This window comes from Aspergillus saccharolyticus (genome assembly GCF_003184585.1).
Source record: "Aspergillus saccharolyticus JOP 1030-1 unplaced genomic scaffold BP01scaffold_21, whole genome shotgun sequence".
Taxonomy (NCBI): domain Eukaryota; kingdom Fungi; phylum Ascomycota; class Eurotiomycetes; order Eurotiales; family Aspergillaceae; genus Aspergillus; species Aspergillus saccharolyticus.
In genome coordinates, this window is record NW_020290631.1 from 406741 (window position 1) to 423642 (window position 16902).

Below are 16902 nucleotides of genomic sequence, written 5' to 3' on the forward strand. Positions count from 1 at the left end.
TCTGTCTTGTCTGGTGTATGTGGCTGTGACGGAGCAGAGGCACATTCGATGTCTGCAGTAGAACTTGTCTTCAAGGTAGGAATGGGAGTCGTGGAGAGGGCAGTGGTAGCCCTACTGAACTGCTTTTACGCCTACGTACCCCACCCACAATGATCGATCTACCAAGCATCGACGGCATCTCAACAAGCCAACAGAAAACACAATGGATATCTTTAATCAAAATCGCACACAGCAGCAGCCCGATCTATGTACTGTATGTAACTTTTCCCCAAACCAGAACAACACAACCCCAGCTACTAATTCTTCTGCTTCCCAAACGACACACACCAGTTATTCCAATCCGTGAAGAACGAGGGCGGCACATGACACTTGCGACTCAGCAACTGCATCTTGCGCGTCTCGCTATACACATCCACCACGCGGGCCACATGCTCCCTGTTCTGCGCGACCAGCACCTTGACCACCAACAGACTCGCCTGGCTACACGCCGCCGCGTGCGCCGGGGGCCCACTGTGCGCCGCCTCCGCATGGATCGACTGCAGCAGCGCCCACACGGCCTCCCGCGACTCCTCATCCTCATCCTCACGGATCGTCGGCAGCCCCGTGGAGCCCTTGCACTGCTTGGTGAACTCGCGCAGCACATGGCCAGCCTTGGTGGAGATCTGCTTGTTGGTGGAACGACGCGTGAGCCGCAGCAGGGGCAGCAGCAGATCCAGCGCCAGCAGCTTGGCGTGGCATTTCTTGACGTAAATCTCCAGCAGATCGAGCACGCGGTTCTTGAAGTGCACCATGTTCTCGCGCGCGTCCTTCTTGTCCTTCTTCTGGCCCAGCGCGTCGCGCCGCGCCCGGAACACCTTGACCAGCTGCTCGTCCAGCTCCTCCATCTCGTCGTCGTTCATGTCCGCGTCGTCGTCGGAGGTGTCGGCTTCGCCGACGTCCGCGTCGGCGCGGTGCGTGCCTAGCGCGGCGGCCAGCTTGGCTTCGAAGATGGCCTCTTCGTCGTCATCACCAGATGATTCTTCGTCATCTTCCTCGTCGGATTCCTCTTCCTCCTCCTCATCTTCCTCGTCATCATCCCCCGCCTCAACAACCTCCACATCACTGTCCTCCTCATCTACATCCACATCCACATCCATCATCTCCGCATCACCCTCCTCGTCCTGCTGATCAAACATCTCCTGCTGCCCCGCCAGACTCTCCTTGGCCTCCAGGATGGCCGTCAGCGACTCCAGCCCATTCTCGGTGATGCTGTCGGCAAAGGCCCCAAAGACCTGCTCGCTCATGCGGCGGAACAGCGGGGACTGCTTGGAGGCGAAACTGAGCAGGATCTCGACCAACGCGTCCGCAGCGGAGGTCTCCTCATCCTCGTGGTCCTCGGCGGTCGTTTTCTTGTCCTTCTTCTTGTCCTTCTTCGTCTTCTTCTCCGCCGCACCGAAAATCTTCGTGTAGCAGAAATCCAGCTCCTCCAGCATAGACGCCGCGTCCGCGTCCCCGTTGTACACCTGCAGAATAGTCAGGGAGTAGAGGAGACGGAACGCGTCGACGCTGGCAGCGTTGTCTTGCTTTTCCTAGACAACAAATGTGAGCGGTTGCACATGACCAGTGTTTTGTTTTCACAAACAGGGAACAAGTGAGAAAAAAAAAATTGACTAAACTCACCATGCTGGCTAACTTCTTCAACGACTTGAACGCATTTTTGACCGCCTCATCAATCATCGCATCCATATTGACAATGAACTTGCCGTGCGCCTCCGATTGGGCCGAGTCGCGGATCTTGCGCACAACCGCAGACGGCACCGACGCATACCTCGCATTGGCGATCAGACTGTTGATGCACGAGCCAATGCGGTTCCGGAACAGCTCCTGCGTCTGCTCGCTGAGCGGCGGGCTGACCGAGGTGGAACCTGCATCGCCCTTGAAGTAGGCGAACCGGACCAAGACGAACAGGATCTGCTCGAGCACGGCCTGCGCGTCGTCTTCGGCGGGGGCGCGAGCGCGCACAATGGCGAGAAGCAAGCCCGCCAGGTATTGGCGGCTGGAGGCCGCGGCCTTGGTGTCGTCCGCGGCGCAGGGCGAGGCGATCAGCTTCTCGAAGAGCGGGACGATCTCGGTCAGCGCGGTCACGTCGGCCTCGACGACGATCTTCTCGACGGTTTTGGTCTTGGTGGCCTGGTCGAAGGTGACGGAGCCGGTGGACGGGCTGAGCAGGCCGCGCACCGCGGCGGCGGCGAAGGCGGGCTCCCGGGCCACGCGCGTCTGCAGCGACTTGGCCGCCTTGACGGCCATGCGGTGCAGGTAGCGGTCCTCAACGGCCAGCTGGTTCATGAGGCACCGGATCAGGTTGCGGGTGAAGACCTGGGCGGCGCCGGGCAGGGGAGTCTCGGTGACGACCTTGATGAAGAGGGAGAAGCCCCAGTACTTGCGTTCCTCGGACGAGGCGGCCGCAAACAAGCCATCTAGAGCAAGTTAGCCATCAGCCATGAGCCATCAGCCTTCTCCCATTCCCACCCCGGACACATTAAGAGAACAGGAAGAAACATACTATCAACAACATCCCCCCAAAACTCCGAAAAGCCCAGCCTCGAAGCCCCCTTGGACTTAGACTCCTGACCCACCGGCAACCGACTCAAAACCAGCTCCCAGGCGAAATGCAACTTGGAATTCCACACCCCAGAAGAAGCAGCCCCCTTCTTCTTTTCCGGCAGCGCCTCACCCGCCTCCTCAACCTTCCCATCCGACGAATCCTTCATCACCTTTGCCAACGAATTCCTCTCGCGCGCATCCAACGGATCGTCATGCTTCCACACCTTCCCCGGAAACCTAGCGTGGGGGAACGCCTCCTTGGCCAGCACCCAGACGGCCACGCCCTCGGGGGTTTTGGCCAGCTCGTGCGCGCAGAGCCGCTCGAGCGCGACCTCCACACATTTGGCGGCCGCGGAGTTGTTAGCCTGGAGTTTCTGCAACTGCTGCACAGCCGAGGAGACGACCCAGCCGCACTCCTCGCGCAGCCAGGGCTTCTTCTTGGCCAGCTCGAACACCAGATCCAACAGCCGGGTCCATTCTTTATGCATGGGTGGAGCGGACTGAAACAACACCCCGGATTTGATGATCGCTTCGGCGCCGAAGAGGCGGCCGAAGTGGTGGTCGCGTTGTTCCTGGAATAGAAATTGAAATTAGCATAGGTACAGTCATACGCAGCGCTCCCCCCAAAAGACACAGAAAACATACCTGTCCACTCTCCCCTCCAACAGCATTACTCAACCTCTCCCAAACATCCAAAACCCCAGCCACCCCACCGGCTGCTGCTGCAGTACCATTCCCAAACACCTGAGCAAGCACCTCCGTCAACGCAATCGAAAACCCCACGCGCGCCGCCTTGCGACTACTACACAGACCCCGAAACAATCGTCCCAAAACCTTGGTGATCTGCTCCTCACTGGGGTTCTTGTCCGGCGTGAACTGCGAGACCAGCGCCGAGGCGGCCTTCAAACGGATCTCGTCCTTCTCGGACGCCAGGTCTTCGTAGATTTCCACTTGCTTGATGTCGACGTTGAAGGGTTCGCGGCGGCGTTTCTTGGAGGCCGACGCCGAGGCGGGGGTGGGGTTGGGATGGTTGGCGTGAGGCGCCATTTCTAGGGTTGTGTTGCTACCCCGTATGTCTGTCCGGTGGTGCTGAATGTTGACGCACAGTAAACAGTATGAATCAGGGGCAGAAGAAGTGGTGCTGTAGAGGTAAATACAACCACCAGTGGTTGGTGTTGCAGCTTCTGAAAATTTGATGGATGTCGCCCTGTCGCCGAATCCGGTTAGCCTTATCTGTTATCAGCAACTAACCCAAAGCGGTGATATGGGGCCTCAGGCTGCAATGAGTACTCCATACTAGGTTCGACTCCGAGGGAGGCAGCTCTGCAAGGGCATAGATACTAGTTAAGGATATTTTTCATATTTCCTGGAGGACACCACTACCACACCATAGTACTCCGTAGTTGAAAATGTCTTATATTTTCCTGTAAGAATACCACACATCAGGGAGACCGGCCCCCAACCACCCACCATAGTTACCACTACTTCAATCCAAATCCCTCACTGTTCAATACCGCATCCCAAAGCACCCGCTCCAGCTTGTCCCGGGTCTCATACCGATACAGACCCAACTGGTTGAAACACGTTCGCGCCGTCGGGAATCGTGACGTGTCGTCTCCCAGACACGCCAGCCGGATCGACAGACTCGTCGCCCCCATCGCCGGAATCCGATCGCTGCCCGTGATGAACGACAGGATCTTGCGCTGGGATTGCGGAGCTGCCTGCCCAAAGATCTCCCAAAACCAGCGCACCACCGGCACCGCTTCCGGCCGCGGTACGGACCAGTTTTCATACGTAGCCACGGCCCGTAGTGATGCCACATCCAACGCTTCATCCGAGCCGCGCACCAGCAGCTCAATCTCCTCCGGCCGGAACAGAGACAGGGCGTTGCCGCCGCACACGGTGAAAAATCCCCGCTTGAAGGGCTCAAACTGTCGCGTGACTGCCGTGTCCAGCAGGTACTGCACGTACAGATCCACAAACTCCCGCCGGTTGGCGTTCGTCACGGGCCGATCCTCACCTCCAGCGCACAGAGGTACGGATACCGCCTCGCCATACCGATCCACCTGCGCGACGAAGTCATAGCAGAAGGTCTCGGTAACATCCCCCTCGAACTCAAGCAATGCCCGCAGGCCTTTCGCAAGGGCGGGTCGGAACTCCGCCAAATCCTCCAGCGTGGCCTTGTACACGGATCGACTGGTGGACCACTGCGGGGCTGCAGCTAAAAGCTTCTTAAAGGCGAAAGGGGGCAGCGCAATATCTAGAATCGTCGAGTTATAGATGGCGAGGCCTAACAAAACCCCAACCAAGAAGAACTGCTCCGACGACTCGAAGCAGTATGGGTTGAAGTAGCAATAGCGCGAGTCTTCGTCGTAGACAAACAATCCTAAGCATACAAAGTCAGCCGTGTATCAACCGCTCTGAGAATGCAGACAATACCATGATGGGGATCGAAGACTTCTCGGACAAGCAGCAAGAACCACTCCTTCCGCAGTCCACCCGCGTCCACTCCCTCTTCGCCCACAAACTCGATCCGCAGCCCCTTCTTGATTTCCTCGTGGCTGGACCCAACCACCTCACTGACTCTGCGAAGGCTGTCCTCCACCAAACAGTCGCGCCGAACCTTGAAGACAAGATACTGGCTGATCGCCTTCCGGCTCAAGATGCTGTTGAAGAACGCCTCCCGCGCCTTGACCTCCATCTGTCGACGAGCGTCATGCTCCAGAATATGGATCTTGGCCCAGATACTCAGAAAGAACGGATATTGACAAAACGAAAACTTGCTCGACTTGGACTCCCAGGCCTCAAAGTCCGCCACAAGATCGGAATAGTCGAGCAAGGTGTTGTAAAAGGAGCTAATCGGTACCATATGGCCTCGTCGATCACTCTGCGGCCGGCTCGTACTCCCAAGTCCATCAGGCTTGCGGGAAACAGTGGCGTTGTTGGCCGTAAAGAGCAGCGACATCACCCGGGCAGCAGCTCGAATCTGCCAGTCGTCGGTGTAGACCACAGGCTGCTCCCCATCGTCCTTGGCCGACTTGTTCGGGCTCCGGCCATTGATGGCAGCATGCAACTCGGCGGGTGTATTCCCAGCCGCGCTAGAGAAGCTAGGTATCAGACTATCCTCGGGTTGCGCCGTCTCACTGCGTTTCCGCCCATGCTGCCGCATCAGACGATACGTCACGAAGCTGCCCACAATCTCAACAATCTTCTCAAACTGTCCGGTGGAATAGCGTGAGAACCAAGAAACCAAGTAATGGTGACAGTCATTCGGCAAATTGGCGAGCAGACCCATGATCCGTTTGACAATACCCGCGTGGTGACCGGGTCCTCCGCTTCGTATTCGACTGAGTGGTTTAATATCTCGAGGCGCTGGTCTTGAGTTGCCAAGAATGGGATGAGAGGGTCGTCTATCACCACGGGGAGCGGACGGAGCCAGGGTATAAGACGCCAGTGATGTGTTCGAGGGGTTGAGCAATGGGTTGGCCAGGAGCATCAGGAGAAACCTGATGTCTTCCGGCTTCTTGAGTGGCCGTCGCGGCCGTTTAAGGAGGTTTTCCGTCGCTTTGAGCAATGTTCGTTGCAGATGCAAGCGCGACTCGACCACCTCCTTTTCGACCATGGCCAAATCCGTGGAATCCCACCGCTGAGCAGTCATAATGTCCTCGTCGGTCCGTAGCTCTGCTGGCTTCATTGTTGACCACAACTCAACCCAGGAGGTGCCGGCCGTCATGATCAAGTGGTACCATCGGGCGAGCACTGCCCAGTCAATACGTGGGCTGCGAGAGGAGACGGCTCGAGACCCTGGGGATTTCTCCCGATGGTCCCTGGAATGGGATTGCACGGTAGGGTCCACCTCGTTCATCCACCAGGACGAGTTCTCTGCTATGTCGCCCAGGAGGAGAAGCTTGGCATCAGGTTCAAATACATGTTCCGCGGATGCTGCCACCGCGCTAGTACTCTTGTCCTCTTTCTGCTCGGGAGGAGTGCTATTCTCGGTACTTCGTGGCGCGGCCTGTACGGTGGTGAACGAGCTATTTAAGCAATCACAGCCCTTGAATGAATTTATTATGTAGTCTTCCACCAGCCAAAAAATATGCGGGCGGCGCGACAGTTCTTTAGTGTCTGACAGATTCCCTTGACCAGCATCTCGAGGCGAGCGATCCTGCCGGGGCATGGTTTGAGTATCTCTGCTTTGAGCATCTCGACTCTTCATTGGAGAGCTCTTCCCTTCTCCCTGGGAGGAGTACGGGCTGAGATTAGGCTTGGAGAAGTTTGGCGGACCATCCAACTTCCCGGATCTCGAGGCCGAGTAGCCACGGCCGCGCGAGTCGACGGTCGCCCTAGGATCACACAAGTAATCACCGGTCGGGCCAGGAGTGTGAACCAAATTCTCATCCTGCGCGATATGCTGGGGCTTATCGGGTTGGCCACCTGAGAGTGTGGCTCGCGGTCCGGTTCCGTGTAAAACTTGCCGAAGGTATTCCGTGATGCAGTCGTCGAGGAGCCCCTTCGTTCGCTCTAGAGACAGTGGTAACGCTATATGGAACACCCGTCAGTTTGCCGTACACATCACACCCGGCCAACCCTCCGCCAACACATACCTTTCCGTGGAACCATGGGTGTGCGCGACTTCCCATCGACACCCGCATTGCCATGGCCGCCCGCTTTGGCGGTTGCCAAGTACGGCTCCAAATCATTGACCGTCAAGCATTCCGTGCACCGAAACACCTTGAGATCGCGGGGCCAGCGCACAGTGCAGTTGCAGGCCATGCACTTGCCGGCGGCCATCGCGCCGTGCTGCGGGGGTCGATTGCGCGGGGAGGATGAGGCTGGGTCCGGCATGTAGCCTAAGAAGTCGTCATCATCTGAGTCCAGCGCCGGCCGACTGGGCTTCTTCTTCGAAATCGAGGGTCGCCGTTTGCCCCCGGCGGCCGTGAAGGGCGAGGGGAATGGGTGGCTGATGGACCGGGAATGGCCGCGCCGGGTTGGGGGCGAAGTAGCTGTGAGTCCAGTCATGGCGGACAGGTCGGGTGCATTGTGGACAATCTCAGCAGGTGCGCTTCGCTCGTCATTCGCATGGAAGGGCACCAGAGAAGGATAGGGATGGCCCGCGGCTGGAGTGAGGGAGGGGTTACGTAGGAACCGCGACGGCATATGGGCGCATCGGTTTGGGTTGATCCCGAGCGATCGTGGAGATGGCGGGGAATCACACGGCTTTGATGTCTCTGAAAAGTGAGATTTCGAGGATCTGATCTTTCGGAGGATTGACGAGCAATGGGGTATTTTAGGGGGATGAACGGCGGAGTGAGTGACTCGTGCACCAAGCGGCGACAACGAGGGACGATCCTGCCGCAAGGCCCTTCTTCTAAGCCAGGATCAACCGGGGGGGGGGATTTTGCCGACGGGTACGAAGCGAGAGGAAGAGAGACAGAGTTCCCCTTAGAATAGGAATGTAAGGATCCGAGGAAGCAAGTGAAATCAGGTTAGGTGCAACCAAGGTGAAGGGAATCGCCTAAACTGGCGGGGGATGAGGTAGGGTGAGTTGGAGTAGTAGATGAGGTTGAATATGTAACGTGAGGGGGTAACGTGGGGTGGGTATGTACTGGATGGACACTGCAAGTTTACTAAGGGTACCAGGAAAGGGGAACAAACACAACCGGTGTGTAAATAGACAGCAGGGTCAAAAGAGAGAAAACAGAAAGGAGTGCGCTGTTTGCAAGTCTGGATGAGGATCTTGAATGTGTAGAAATAAAAAAGGAGAGAGAGAGAGAGAGAGGGAAAGGAAGAGGGGGAGAATAGGAGGGAGGGAGGGAGGGGGGAAAGTCGCAAAGAGGATGCGGCAACACCCCATAATCAAAAGTCACCGCCTGCCTCAGGCTACAACCACCTACAACTTGGGAACTTGGCACCAACAGATTCCATCATCCAGGAACCAACTTTTCTATTCTCATTTCCTGTGTATGGTGGACTGCGTAGTATTGTCTCATTGACATCCCTCACCTCAATGCCACCTCCCACATCTGTGACGTCCATGACATGATCGAAGTCAATCCACCGTCTACCCAATACTAGGCACCGGATGGGGTTTCGACACGGGGTGATACTATTTTTACTACTACTATTACTGATTGTTCCAACTGTCCGAGCTCTTGTCTTAGACCTGTCAATGGCAACACGGGATAGACGCTGCCTCACGGTGCTGATAGTAAAATTCAGTATGTTATGAACCATGATGCCTGTGAACGTCTGGGTAGATAAAAAAGAAACAAAGAAAGAGTACAACGGACGAAGGATTGATTGCCTGGCCTTGTTTACCCTTCTCAAAGCTGTTGCGGTACCTGCATTGAGATATATTTCCAGGCACAAACCACAATCACGACGGTTCAGGGACCTTGTCCACTTCTTACCGTTGCAAGCCGGCGCGATGATGTATGCACGACTATGCAGTAAAATCCGCAAAAGAGTGCATCGTAATGAAGTCATCCTGGTGGCCGCAAGTTTGACCCTGAGTGGGGGCGTTGCCGGGGCGGTGCGCACAGCCAGCATTGAGATCGACGGCGTCTCACTTGATTCTCACTGAGATGACGCCTGTTTCGATTCAAGCCTTGGATGATGATGATGATGATGATGATGATGATGATGATGATGATGATGATGATGATGATGATGATGATGATGATGATGATGATGATGATGATGCTCAATAAATCTCTGTGGCTGTGATATTTCCAACTAGAGCTGCTGAGACGGCTCCTGCGTGATAGAGGAACAAGCACTGCACTCCAGACCAAGCAGCGACTGCAGGCGATCTCCAGCATAGTACACGCTAGTAGTAGTGCTATTCAATCCTTTCATAGCTTTAATCATGCAATCAAACACGAGTTGCAAGTCCCAATCCCCCACTAGTCCCGTACTGTGATCTACAATCTACACTACGAGCCGCCAGAAGCACACAGAGAAGTCAAAAACAAAAAGCCGTACTTCGTTGGGGGAATCAAGATGAACCAGAAGAAAAGAAAAATTTTTGCTAACATCCGACCATGAAGATCTGTTGCATTGTTCTCGCACCACGACAGTTGATAGACCGGCACGCAGAAACGAGTTTTGATTGGAGTAAACACATCCACAAGCATTCCAGCATGCGTTTTCCATTGCCCACAACTCCAACACTCCCACTCAGCAGCCCCGGGGCTACATCTAGCGGTAACGCCAGTAGCTCTGGGTGTTCTGGAGCTTCCAGGTGTGGCGACGGCCAGCCTTGGTGTTGTTGTAGCGGTGGCCCTTGTTGATACCACGGGACTTCTTGCCGGTGGCGGTGAGACCACGGGACTCGCGGTGCTAGAGGACTCGGGTTAGCACATGCGAGGACCGGACCGGATCGGAGAGAACATACCTTGTGGACGGGGTTGCAGATCCAGTTGATGCGGGCATCGCGGCGGATAGCCTTGTGCTGGGGGTCAACAAGGATGACCTCGAAGTACTTGTAGGTGGAGTCCTGGTTGATCCAGTAGGAGTTCAGGACGCGCAGGTTAGCGCAGCGGCGGCCGACACGCTCTTCAGCGGTGGCACGGAGAGCGCGCTGGTACTTGAGCTGGTTGACACCCTGGTTGGTGGGCTTGCCTGTATACCACTCAATTAGTCCTGTCCCTCAAAACGTTCAAGTCTATTATTATCGAAATAGCATACCGTAGGTGGCACCCTTGGGGACGGGGCGCTTGCGGCCACCGCGTCTCACGCGGATACGGTAGACAACATAGCCCTGCTTGGCCTTGTAGCCGAGACGACGAGCCTTGTCGGGGCGAGAAGGACGGGAAGCACGGTGGATGGCGTTCAGTTGACGGAGCTATATTGATGCACTCTCAGCAAAGTTCAACGAGTGTATAGCAAGACACACAGAGGCTCTTTTCCAGGCTTCTGGTTTGTGCCACATCCATCGCCCGCCGGCGAACGAAGAAAAAAAAAATTTTCATCTCTCGAGGGTCGTTTTTCGAGCCGCCCGGCAAACACCTTGAGGTGATGTTCCTATGGCATAGCAAAAGACCACCCTCCGGCGGTGGAAGATGTTTCAAATCATCGACATTTGGGGGGGAATTCTCACCTCCCAGCAACGGACACGCAGCAGGAAGCGGATCACGTCGGACTGCTTCTTCTTCTGGATCTCTTCCACGTACTTGAGGGCACCCATCTGGACGGATCGTTAGTTTCGAATTCGAATTGTTTTTCTTTTTTTTTTGTTTGCGATCTGAATATCGATTCTGTCGGTCGCAACGAAATTCGGACGGGATTGAGGCGTAACGTACCTTGTCGGCGTGGCAGGTCGTCGATTGTCGTCTGTTGTCACGAGTGAGAAGTTCGAGAAGCAAGATCTCTTCAACGAGCTTGTGTGTGGGACGCTAGGAGATTAGGCGAGCCCCACCCGGTCACCTGGATTGGTCGGGGCTGCGGACACCTGAGGCAGATAAGTCACGGGACTCCATCGAGATTTTCCACTCTCAGGCAACAAGGCAGCCAGCATTGAATAGTAACCGTGGCTCAAATCAATGAAGTGTACATCAACAAAATGAAGCAACATCCATAATTACATCCAGCCCCGACTCCGCAATTGAGCACTGGTTTGATGCATCAACCTTGCGTGCCCGCCATCTTGCATTGACAGCATGTTAGGATTTCGCATGCGAATGACTGTCTGTCTCGTGTACTGTACTACTTTTCGAACTGGTGTATATAGTATCCTGTATCAATGGAAAAATCCACAAAGTACCGGTACTTCGGGTTAAAATGCATAGTGATGATACCAAGACAAGCCATACATGATATACAAGTACATGCATGCTAAGGACTTTATCGGAATCTAGAAGCACGCAACTTAGCTGCTCTGTTCAATTCAACTGAGCTCGCAGCCCCTCATCCATGCTGAAGGGCGAACTGGATTACCGAGTCTCTGAGCGTTCCGGCGTGCACGCCGAGCAATTGACTACAGGCTCTACCTCTCTGCCAAAACATTTGATCACGCAATCACAACATCAATCAATTTAAGTCTTCGAAGAATCATAGTCTAACTCGAGCAATCGAGGAACGATAAACACCCTTCTCTTCTCTCTCATAACATGCTGAATGCATCCCATCCGGAGGAAAGAGACGTCTCCACAAAGCATAAATCACATAAGACAGGAAATTATGAAAGAGGAAATTCCTTGACAAAGAAAAACAGTCAACTGGCTCCCCTTGGTTTCTTTGCTGGCGAAGGCCAATGCGGTAGGGACAGGATGAAAAAGCAGAAACAACAGATAATACAAGGAACAAGGAAAAAACCGCCCGAGCAGCCTTATTTGACATGATGTCGGAAAACAGGGTCCGACCTCTCTTGCTGCCGGGTTAAGCCCAGTCTATTATTAGGTATCCGCACTAACGATATGTCATGACTCTTTCTTTTGGTCCGTTGCGCATGAATTTCTATCTCTTGTAAAAACGCGTCAGGAAACGAATGTAAAATCCAGGGGAATAGTGCGGGCGAAAGGAAAAAGTAGATCGGTTCGAGAGTCTGAGCTTCGAATTGAGTACATGACAGCTCTGAATAGGTAGTCTCGAAGCAGAATTGCGCATAGCGGGCCTCAACGACCACGGTGAAAATCAAAATAAGGACCGAGCAAATTGTTCTGCAGTGTATTGCAACAATTCAACAATTTGATTTTGAGCAAGTTGGATCGCACTGTCAAGAGTTGAGCGACAAGCCTTGGAAACGACTCGTCCACTCATTCTGGGGATGCATACGGGCGGACCCAGCGCTGGCGCCAGAGCCTGCCGCGTAGTCGACATACCCCGAATCCAAGGGGGTATATCCGCTAGGAGAGTAAGGCGAGAAAGGATCCGCAGAAGCGAGGCCCCCAAGACCTGACTCGGCTGCCCGGGAAGACGGGCCGAAAGATTGATAGGGCTCTGCATACGCACTGCGCAACACGCCCAGCTGACCATCTCGCCCGGCATCGTGGCCATCTCGAGCAGGGCTATACAATCGACCGTCGTGCTGGTGCGAGCGATCGACCTGCGCGTCGTGATTGTAAGCTAAAGGGTTTGGTGCCTGCAGGCCTGCACTAGGAGGCGTAACAAAGGACGCAGGATTAATGGCCGACATCCAAATCCGTGTTTTGTAAATCTTGAATAGATCGGTTACCAACGAGTTGAAGTTGATGTAAGAGTCGGCGAAATAGTAGAAGGTGAGTTTCTTCCAATCCCTATAGGCCATGTTGATTAGCATCAGAACACAGTATTGTGAATAAGAACCCACTCACATCTGGAATTCAGCATCCAGAATCTCCATGTTGAGCCGGTGCTCTGCAACTTTCTGCTGGCAGACCCGCTTAGCCTTGGCCTCATTCCCTTCCTTGTCCCGCAACGTCAAAATCTCGTGGTTTTGAGCAAGCCTTTTGATCAGCTTAGGCTTGATATCGACCGTGGAGTCTTGAATTCCATGCGGGCCATGAGGTCCCATACCACCGATGGCGCTTCTATTGTTCAAGCCTGGAACGCTTCCAGTGGTATTGACCACGGTCGCCGCTCCGTTCTGGCCCTGCCGAGAGAACATCATCAACCACTTATAGTGCTCCTCCGCATACTGTTGTTTCAGCTCACGAGCCTTTTGCATCGACACATTGGCATGTTGAATGGTACCAAGGTCTGTGCCGCGATCGGCCTCGACAATGACGAGATCGCCCGGCTTCACCTGAAGTCCGGTGTCTTCCTGAATATAGAAGACGTCCGCCCGATGACACTTGAAGGTGACAATATACAGAAGCTGATTTTGGTGCGCAAGACCCGGCTGGTGGCGACCGTAGGTATTCGGCATGCTGTACGCCTGATGAAGAGAAGTAGCCATGGAAGGACCATCGGCACTGCGGAAAGCCTGGTCGCGAGCAAAATAGGATTCTGCAAGTCGACGAGCTCGTAAATGTTCTGTCTCCATTTCATGCTCCTCGGGGCGAGGGGCCGCATGAAAGGGTGAATACTCACGGTTCTGACCCTGTAGATTCGACAGAGGACCATCAAAGTCCTCCTCCCGATCTCCTAGTCCTGGCCTTGTGCTTGGGCCTGCCTGTGGCTCGCCCGAGATGGAGGGATGCCGAATAGGTATATCCGCAAACGAATGGCGTCGGCTCTGAGATATATCGGAAATACCACCAAACCCGAGAGAAGTCTGCCAATGAGCCTTGCGAACATTCTCCAGAGCCCGGTTTTCGTAGTTGGGGTACTGTTTCTCTAGATTGACGGAATGCTCGGAAAGTCTCCGGCGAGGGCCACCAAGAAGACTATTGTAGCCAGGAATATCCCCGACTTCGTCCAGGTCCTCCACTGCAAGGTCAGTCTCTTCCGGGACACTGCCGCGAATACGATGCAAGTTATGGAGGCCACTTCCGATTGCATATCCGCCAGCTGCGGATGTTGTGGACATGGCACGGTCTCTGAGCGTGTTGTCAATTTGGCCAGCTGCTTGCTGACGCAGATATGCATTCTCCCTCGCAAGCTGTTCGATAGTGCGAGCTTGGTTGGCGGCGTAGTTGCTCAAGCTACCGTCGGAGCCATCCGGACTTCCAGCCTCGTCGTCTTCGTCTTCGCGCACGCGTCCAAGTGTAGCCGAGTCGTGACCGAGCTCACCAAGGAGGCTTGGGCGGGACGACCGATGCTGAAGAGAGGTGTATTGGCCACCGTTACGGGCTCGACCGGCAGCGTACGGCGAGGCAGACTTGTTCGCCATGAAACTCAGAAATTCAGGATCTAGCTGGCCGACGGAGTATGACTGTGAGCGATACGTCTTGGGGGTCGGGTGGAGAGGGATCGAAAATGGGATTGCAGGCTCCCCGGCGGTAGCACGAGTCGTAGGACTTAGTAGTTCCTCCGGGAAGTAGTTACTGGCGGTTGATGGATTAGACATGGTTGGAGAAGGAATTATCTCGGAAAGGCGAGGAGGTGGCTCTTTGCGAGACTCGGTATTCCAGATACCAGTACCCCAGGCGAAGGAGGTGTTTCCCACATTGTTCCAGCCCATGGAGCTGCCAATGCCAGGACTCGTGCTGGGCCATCCCGCATGGTCGGTAGCCGGGCTGCTAGGGTTGGAGGCGCCCGAAGACAGCGGAAGGCCGGTCAGGGAAGCTTTGCGAGGTGCGATAGCGGGGACCTCATTGAGCCAAGAGGTGCGACGAGCAGGTTTCGCTGTTGGTGCAGTCGTAGGCACAATGATGTGCTGAGAATGATCTCCATCGTCATCTGAAGAAGCCAAAGCTTCGGAGTCCGGAGTCGAGCGACGGACACCAGGATGAGTCTTTTCCAGTCTAGCGGTGGCATTGTGTGTCGGTGTAGGAGAGGCGACCGACTTAGGAGTCTGGGGAGTGGGTTTGGTGGTCGGTGCAGCCATGATTTCTCTTCACCCGCTGGGGCTGGGGCGCAGGATCCAGCCGTTTATTGAGCGATGGTTGCGAGCGGATCGAAAGAGTGCTGTGTATCATACTACTGTTAGTGATCGAAGCAACACCTTATAGGATTGTGAAGCGCAACGTGTGGGTTGAATAAGGTAGACAGGGTCAGTGATGGGACGATAAAAGTAGTGAATAAATATCATTTAAAATCCTCTAAAAAACCACCGGCCACGAAAAGTGAATAAACCCAAATCAACGCAACTTACCTAAGTTAATGAGGTTGACGTCAGAGAGCAAGGGATATTGGTCCCCGCAATCAGAAACTGTGGGGTACTTCACTAAGCAAGCGTTAGAGGCGAACTGAAAGGGTATGGAATTATAGTCACCTTTTTCGGCCGGCACTTCTCGAGGAAAATCAAATACAAATTCGTCAAGTCTATTAGGAGCTCAAATATTTTGCCCGAAAATAATGGCCCTCGCGTAGGATTCACGGCAAGGATAACCTCCTGTTCTGTCGGACGATCAATTAGTTAAGCCTGTTTCGATATGGATCTGTGGGAGGTTGATGTCTGGCGGGACGCATGGTGAATAAAGAAATCAGAGTATTGAGAAAAAGAAATTATCTAGAAAGGCAAAAGCGACATGAATGGGAGTCGAAAGTAAAATGAGGGTGAGGCTCATGTAAGCTGGGAGCAGCTGCCGGTGACGACTCCAGAACCCGCATGAATAGGGATACCACCTCGAGGAAGTCCCCACATCATACGATCGGCCGAATAGCCTCGAAAGCAAGCGCAATTCCCAGCTCACTTGTAGATGGATCCAAACCATAAGCCCAGCGACTGCGGAGCGAACATATTTCATCGAAATATTCAGACCGAGCTAAATGATGCACAGTTGGCGAGAACTGCCTACACTGGAAGCGAAATACTTCTAGTGTTGAATACGCGCAAAGTGAATCGTCCATCGAACGCCACAACCTCTTTTTCTCGAAGGAAAAGCATCGCAAGCATCATCAAGGCAATCGTGACAAAAATGGTGCATGGAAAGTGAATAGTGTCTTGGGCGCAGATGGCACGCAATTGGCAGGTTCCCCCACTGTCGGCAACATACCTTGAAGTTCGATTGGCCCAGATGTGATTCAAGGCCGAAATCCGGATCGCTGACTATCCCAGACAGAGTCAAGCGCAGGGTTCGTGATCGCGTCTGTTGGCGCATGCCGCACGATGAGCAAGTGTCCGAAACTTTGAAAGAACCCATATCCGACTTACCAGTCTATGTAGGAAACGAAACTTTTTCTTTTATGGTCTATTCAATGAAAATAGCGCAGCGATTTCCAGTTTGAGATATTGTTTCAATGTAGGATGTAATAATCGATTTTCGTAGGAAGCGACCAGGCTTCTGTCTAGACGAAGAGGACAATGGGTGAATCGGCGCTGTGCGACCGGTTCTAGGCGCAGGGAGGGTGTATGGCGCAAGTCGCACGGGGCGGCTCGACGGTGGTTGTTGTTTGATTATGTTCTGATCTGCTGTGGGTGATGCAGTCGCGATCTGAGGTGGAGCTATAACTCTGGCCGTGGCGCGAATCTGGTCTATGTTGAGAGTGAGCCTCGATTCGCGACTAAAAAGACCACCAGGCGCGCGAATTCGGGGGCGGGTAGTATGACCATAGACGAATGACGTTGAAAAGCAGACTGTCTCCAATAAATATAGGCAGATTGCCTTACGAGCAGCGCATTTTGGGACAGAAAAGTGGCAATCACGGGTAGCGATGGGAAAGGCAAGTGTAAAGATATCGCAAGGATACTGCGTTCTGAATTCGCTGTGAATTAGCACTTTTTGCAAGAATCTTTGCGGTGTCTAAGGATAATGCGCGGAGACAGAGAGTAACGTGACGGGGGGGAAAGGCGAT

General features: G+C 54.2%; 5 protein-coding genes across 5 annotated transcripts; all 5 read right to left on the reverse strand.

Moving 5' to 3' along the window:
• Window positions 1-210: 210 nt before the first annotated feature.
• Window positions 211-3738, reverse strand: BP01DRAFT_357931 (DNA-directed DNA polymerase POL5). Its single transcript, XM_025575309.1, has 4 exons — window positions 3229-3738; window positions 2543-3155; window positions 1660-2456; window positions 211-1568 (listed from the first exon to the last, which is right to left on the reverse strand). Exons 1-4 carry the CDS (start codon window positions 3628-3630, stop codon window positions 297-299), a joined length of 3084 nt encoding a protein of 1027 aa, XP_025430295.1. The 5' UTR covers window positions 3631-3738; the 3' UTR covers window positions 211-296.
• A 326-nt stretch (window positions 3739-4064) lies between these two features.
• BP01DRAFT_299152 (E3 ubiquitin protein ligase) lies at window positions 4065-7740 on the reverse strand (the record flags this gene model as incomplete). The annotated part of the gene is made up of 3 exons (XM_025571943.1): window positions 4065-4969; window positions 5023-7122; window positions 7188-7740. 3 exons carry the CDS (start codon window positions 7738-7740, stop codon window positions 4065-4067), a joined length of 3558 nt encoding a protein of 1185 aa, XP_025430296.1.
• A 1717-nt stretch (window positions 7741-9457) lies between these two features.
• On the reverse strand, window positions 9458-10961 carry BP01DRAFT_86852 (60S ribosomal protein eL15). The gene is made up of 5 exons (XM_025580184.1): window positions 10887-10961; window positions 10685-10771; window positions 10273-10429; window positions 9980-10206; window positions 9458-9924 (listed from the first exon to the last, which is right to left on the reverse strand). Exons 2-5 carry the CDS (start codon window positions 10769-10771, stop codon window positions 9784-9786), a joined length of 612 nt encoding a protein of 203 aa, XP_025430297.1. The 5' UTR covers window positions 10887-10961; the 3' UTR covers window positions 9458-9783.
• Window positions 10962-11588: 627 nt separating this feature from the next.
• Window positions 11589-12110, reverse strand: BP01DRAFT_86903 (uncharacterized protein). The gene has a single exon (XM_025580185.1). It carries the CDS (start codon window positions 11920-11922, stop codon window positions 11635-11637), a length of 288 nt encoding a protein of 95 aa, XP_025430298.1. The 5' UTR covers window positions 11923-12110; the 3' UTR covers window positions 11589-11634.
• A 188-nt stretch (window positions 12111-12298) lies between these two features.
• On the reverse strand, window positions 12299-14992 carry BP01DRAFT_299142 (PSP1 family protein; the record flags this gene model as incomplete). The annotated part of the gene is made up of 2 exons (XM_025571942.1): window positions 12299-12818; window positions 12876-14992. The coding sequence occupies 2 exons, from the start codon at window positions 14990-14992 to the stop codon at window positions 12299-12301; spliced, it is 2637 nt and encodes an 878-aa protein (XP_025430299.1).
• Window positions 14993-16902: the final 1910 nt, after the last annotated feature.

Coding starts and splice junctions, on each gene's coding strand:
- BP01DRAFT_357931 (XM_025575309.1), bottom strand. CDS start 3,630: ATGGCGCCTCACGCCAACCATCCCAACCCCACCCCCGCCTCGGCGTCG. Junction 2,457..2,542: donor TTGGGGGGATGTTGTTGATA/GTATGTTTCTTC, acceptor AACTTGCTCTAG/ATGGCTTGTTTGCGGCCGCC. Junction 1,569..1,659: donor TGAAGAAGTTAGCCAGCATG/GTGAGTTTAGTC, acceptor TTTGTTGTCTAG/GAAAAGCAAGACAACGCTGC.
- BP01DRAFT_86852 (XM_025580184.1), bottom strand. CDS start 10,771: ATGGGTGCCCTCAAGTACGTGGAAGAGATCCAGAAGAAGAAGCAGTCC. Junction 10,430..10,684: donor TGCGTGTCCGTTGCTGGGAG/GTGAGAATTCCC, acceptor GCATCAATATAG/CTCCGTCAACTGAACGCCAT. Junction 10,207..10,272: donor CCCCAAGGGTGCCACCTACG/GTATGCTATTTC, acceptor AGTGGTATACAG/GCAAGCCCACCAACCAGGGT.
- BP01DRAFT_86903 (XM_025580185.1), bottom strand. CDS start 11,922: ATGTCAAATAAGGCTGCTCGGGCGGTTTTTTCCTTGTTCCTTGTATTA.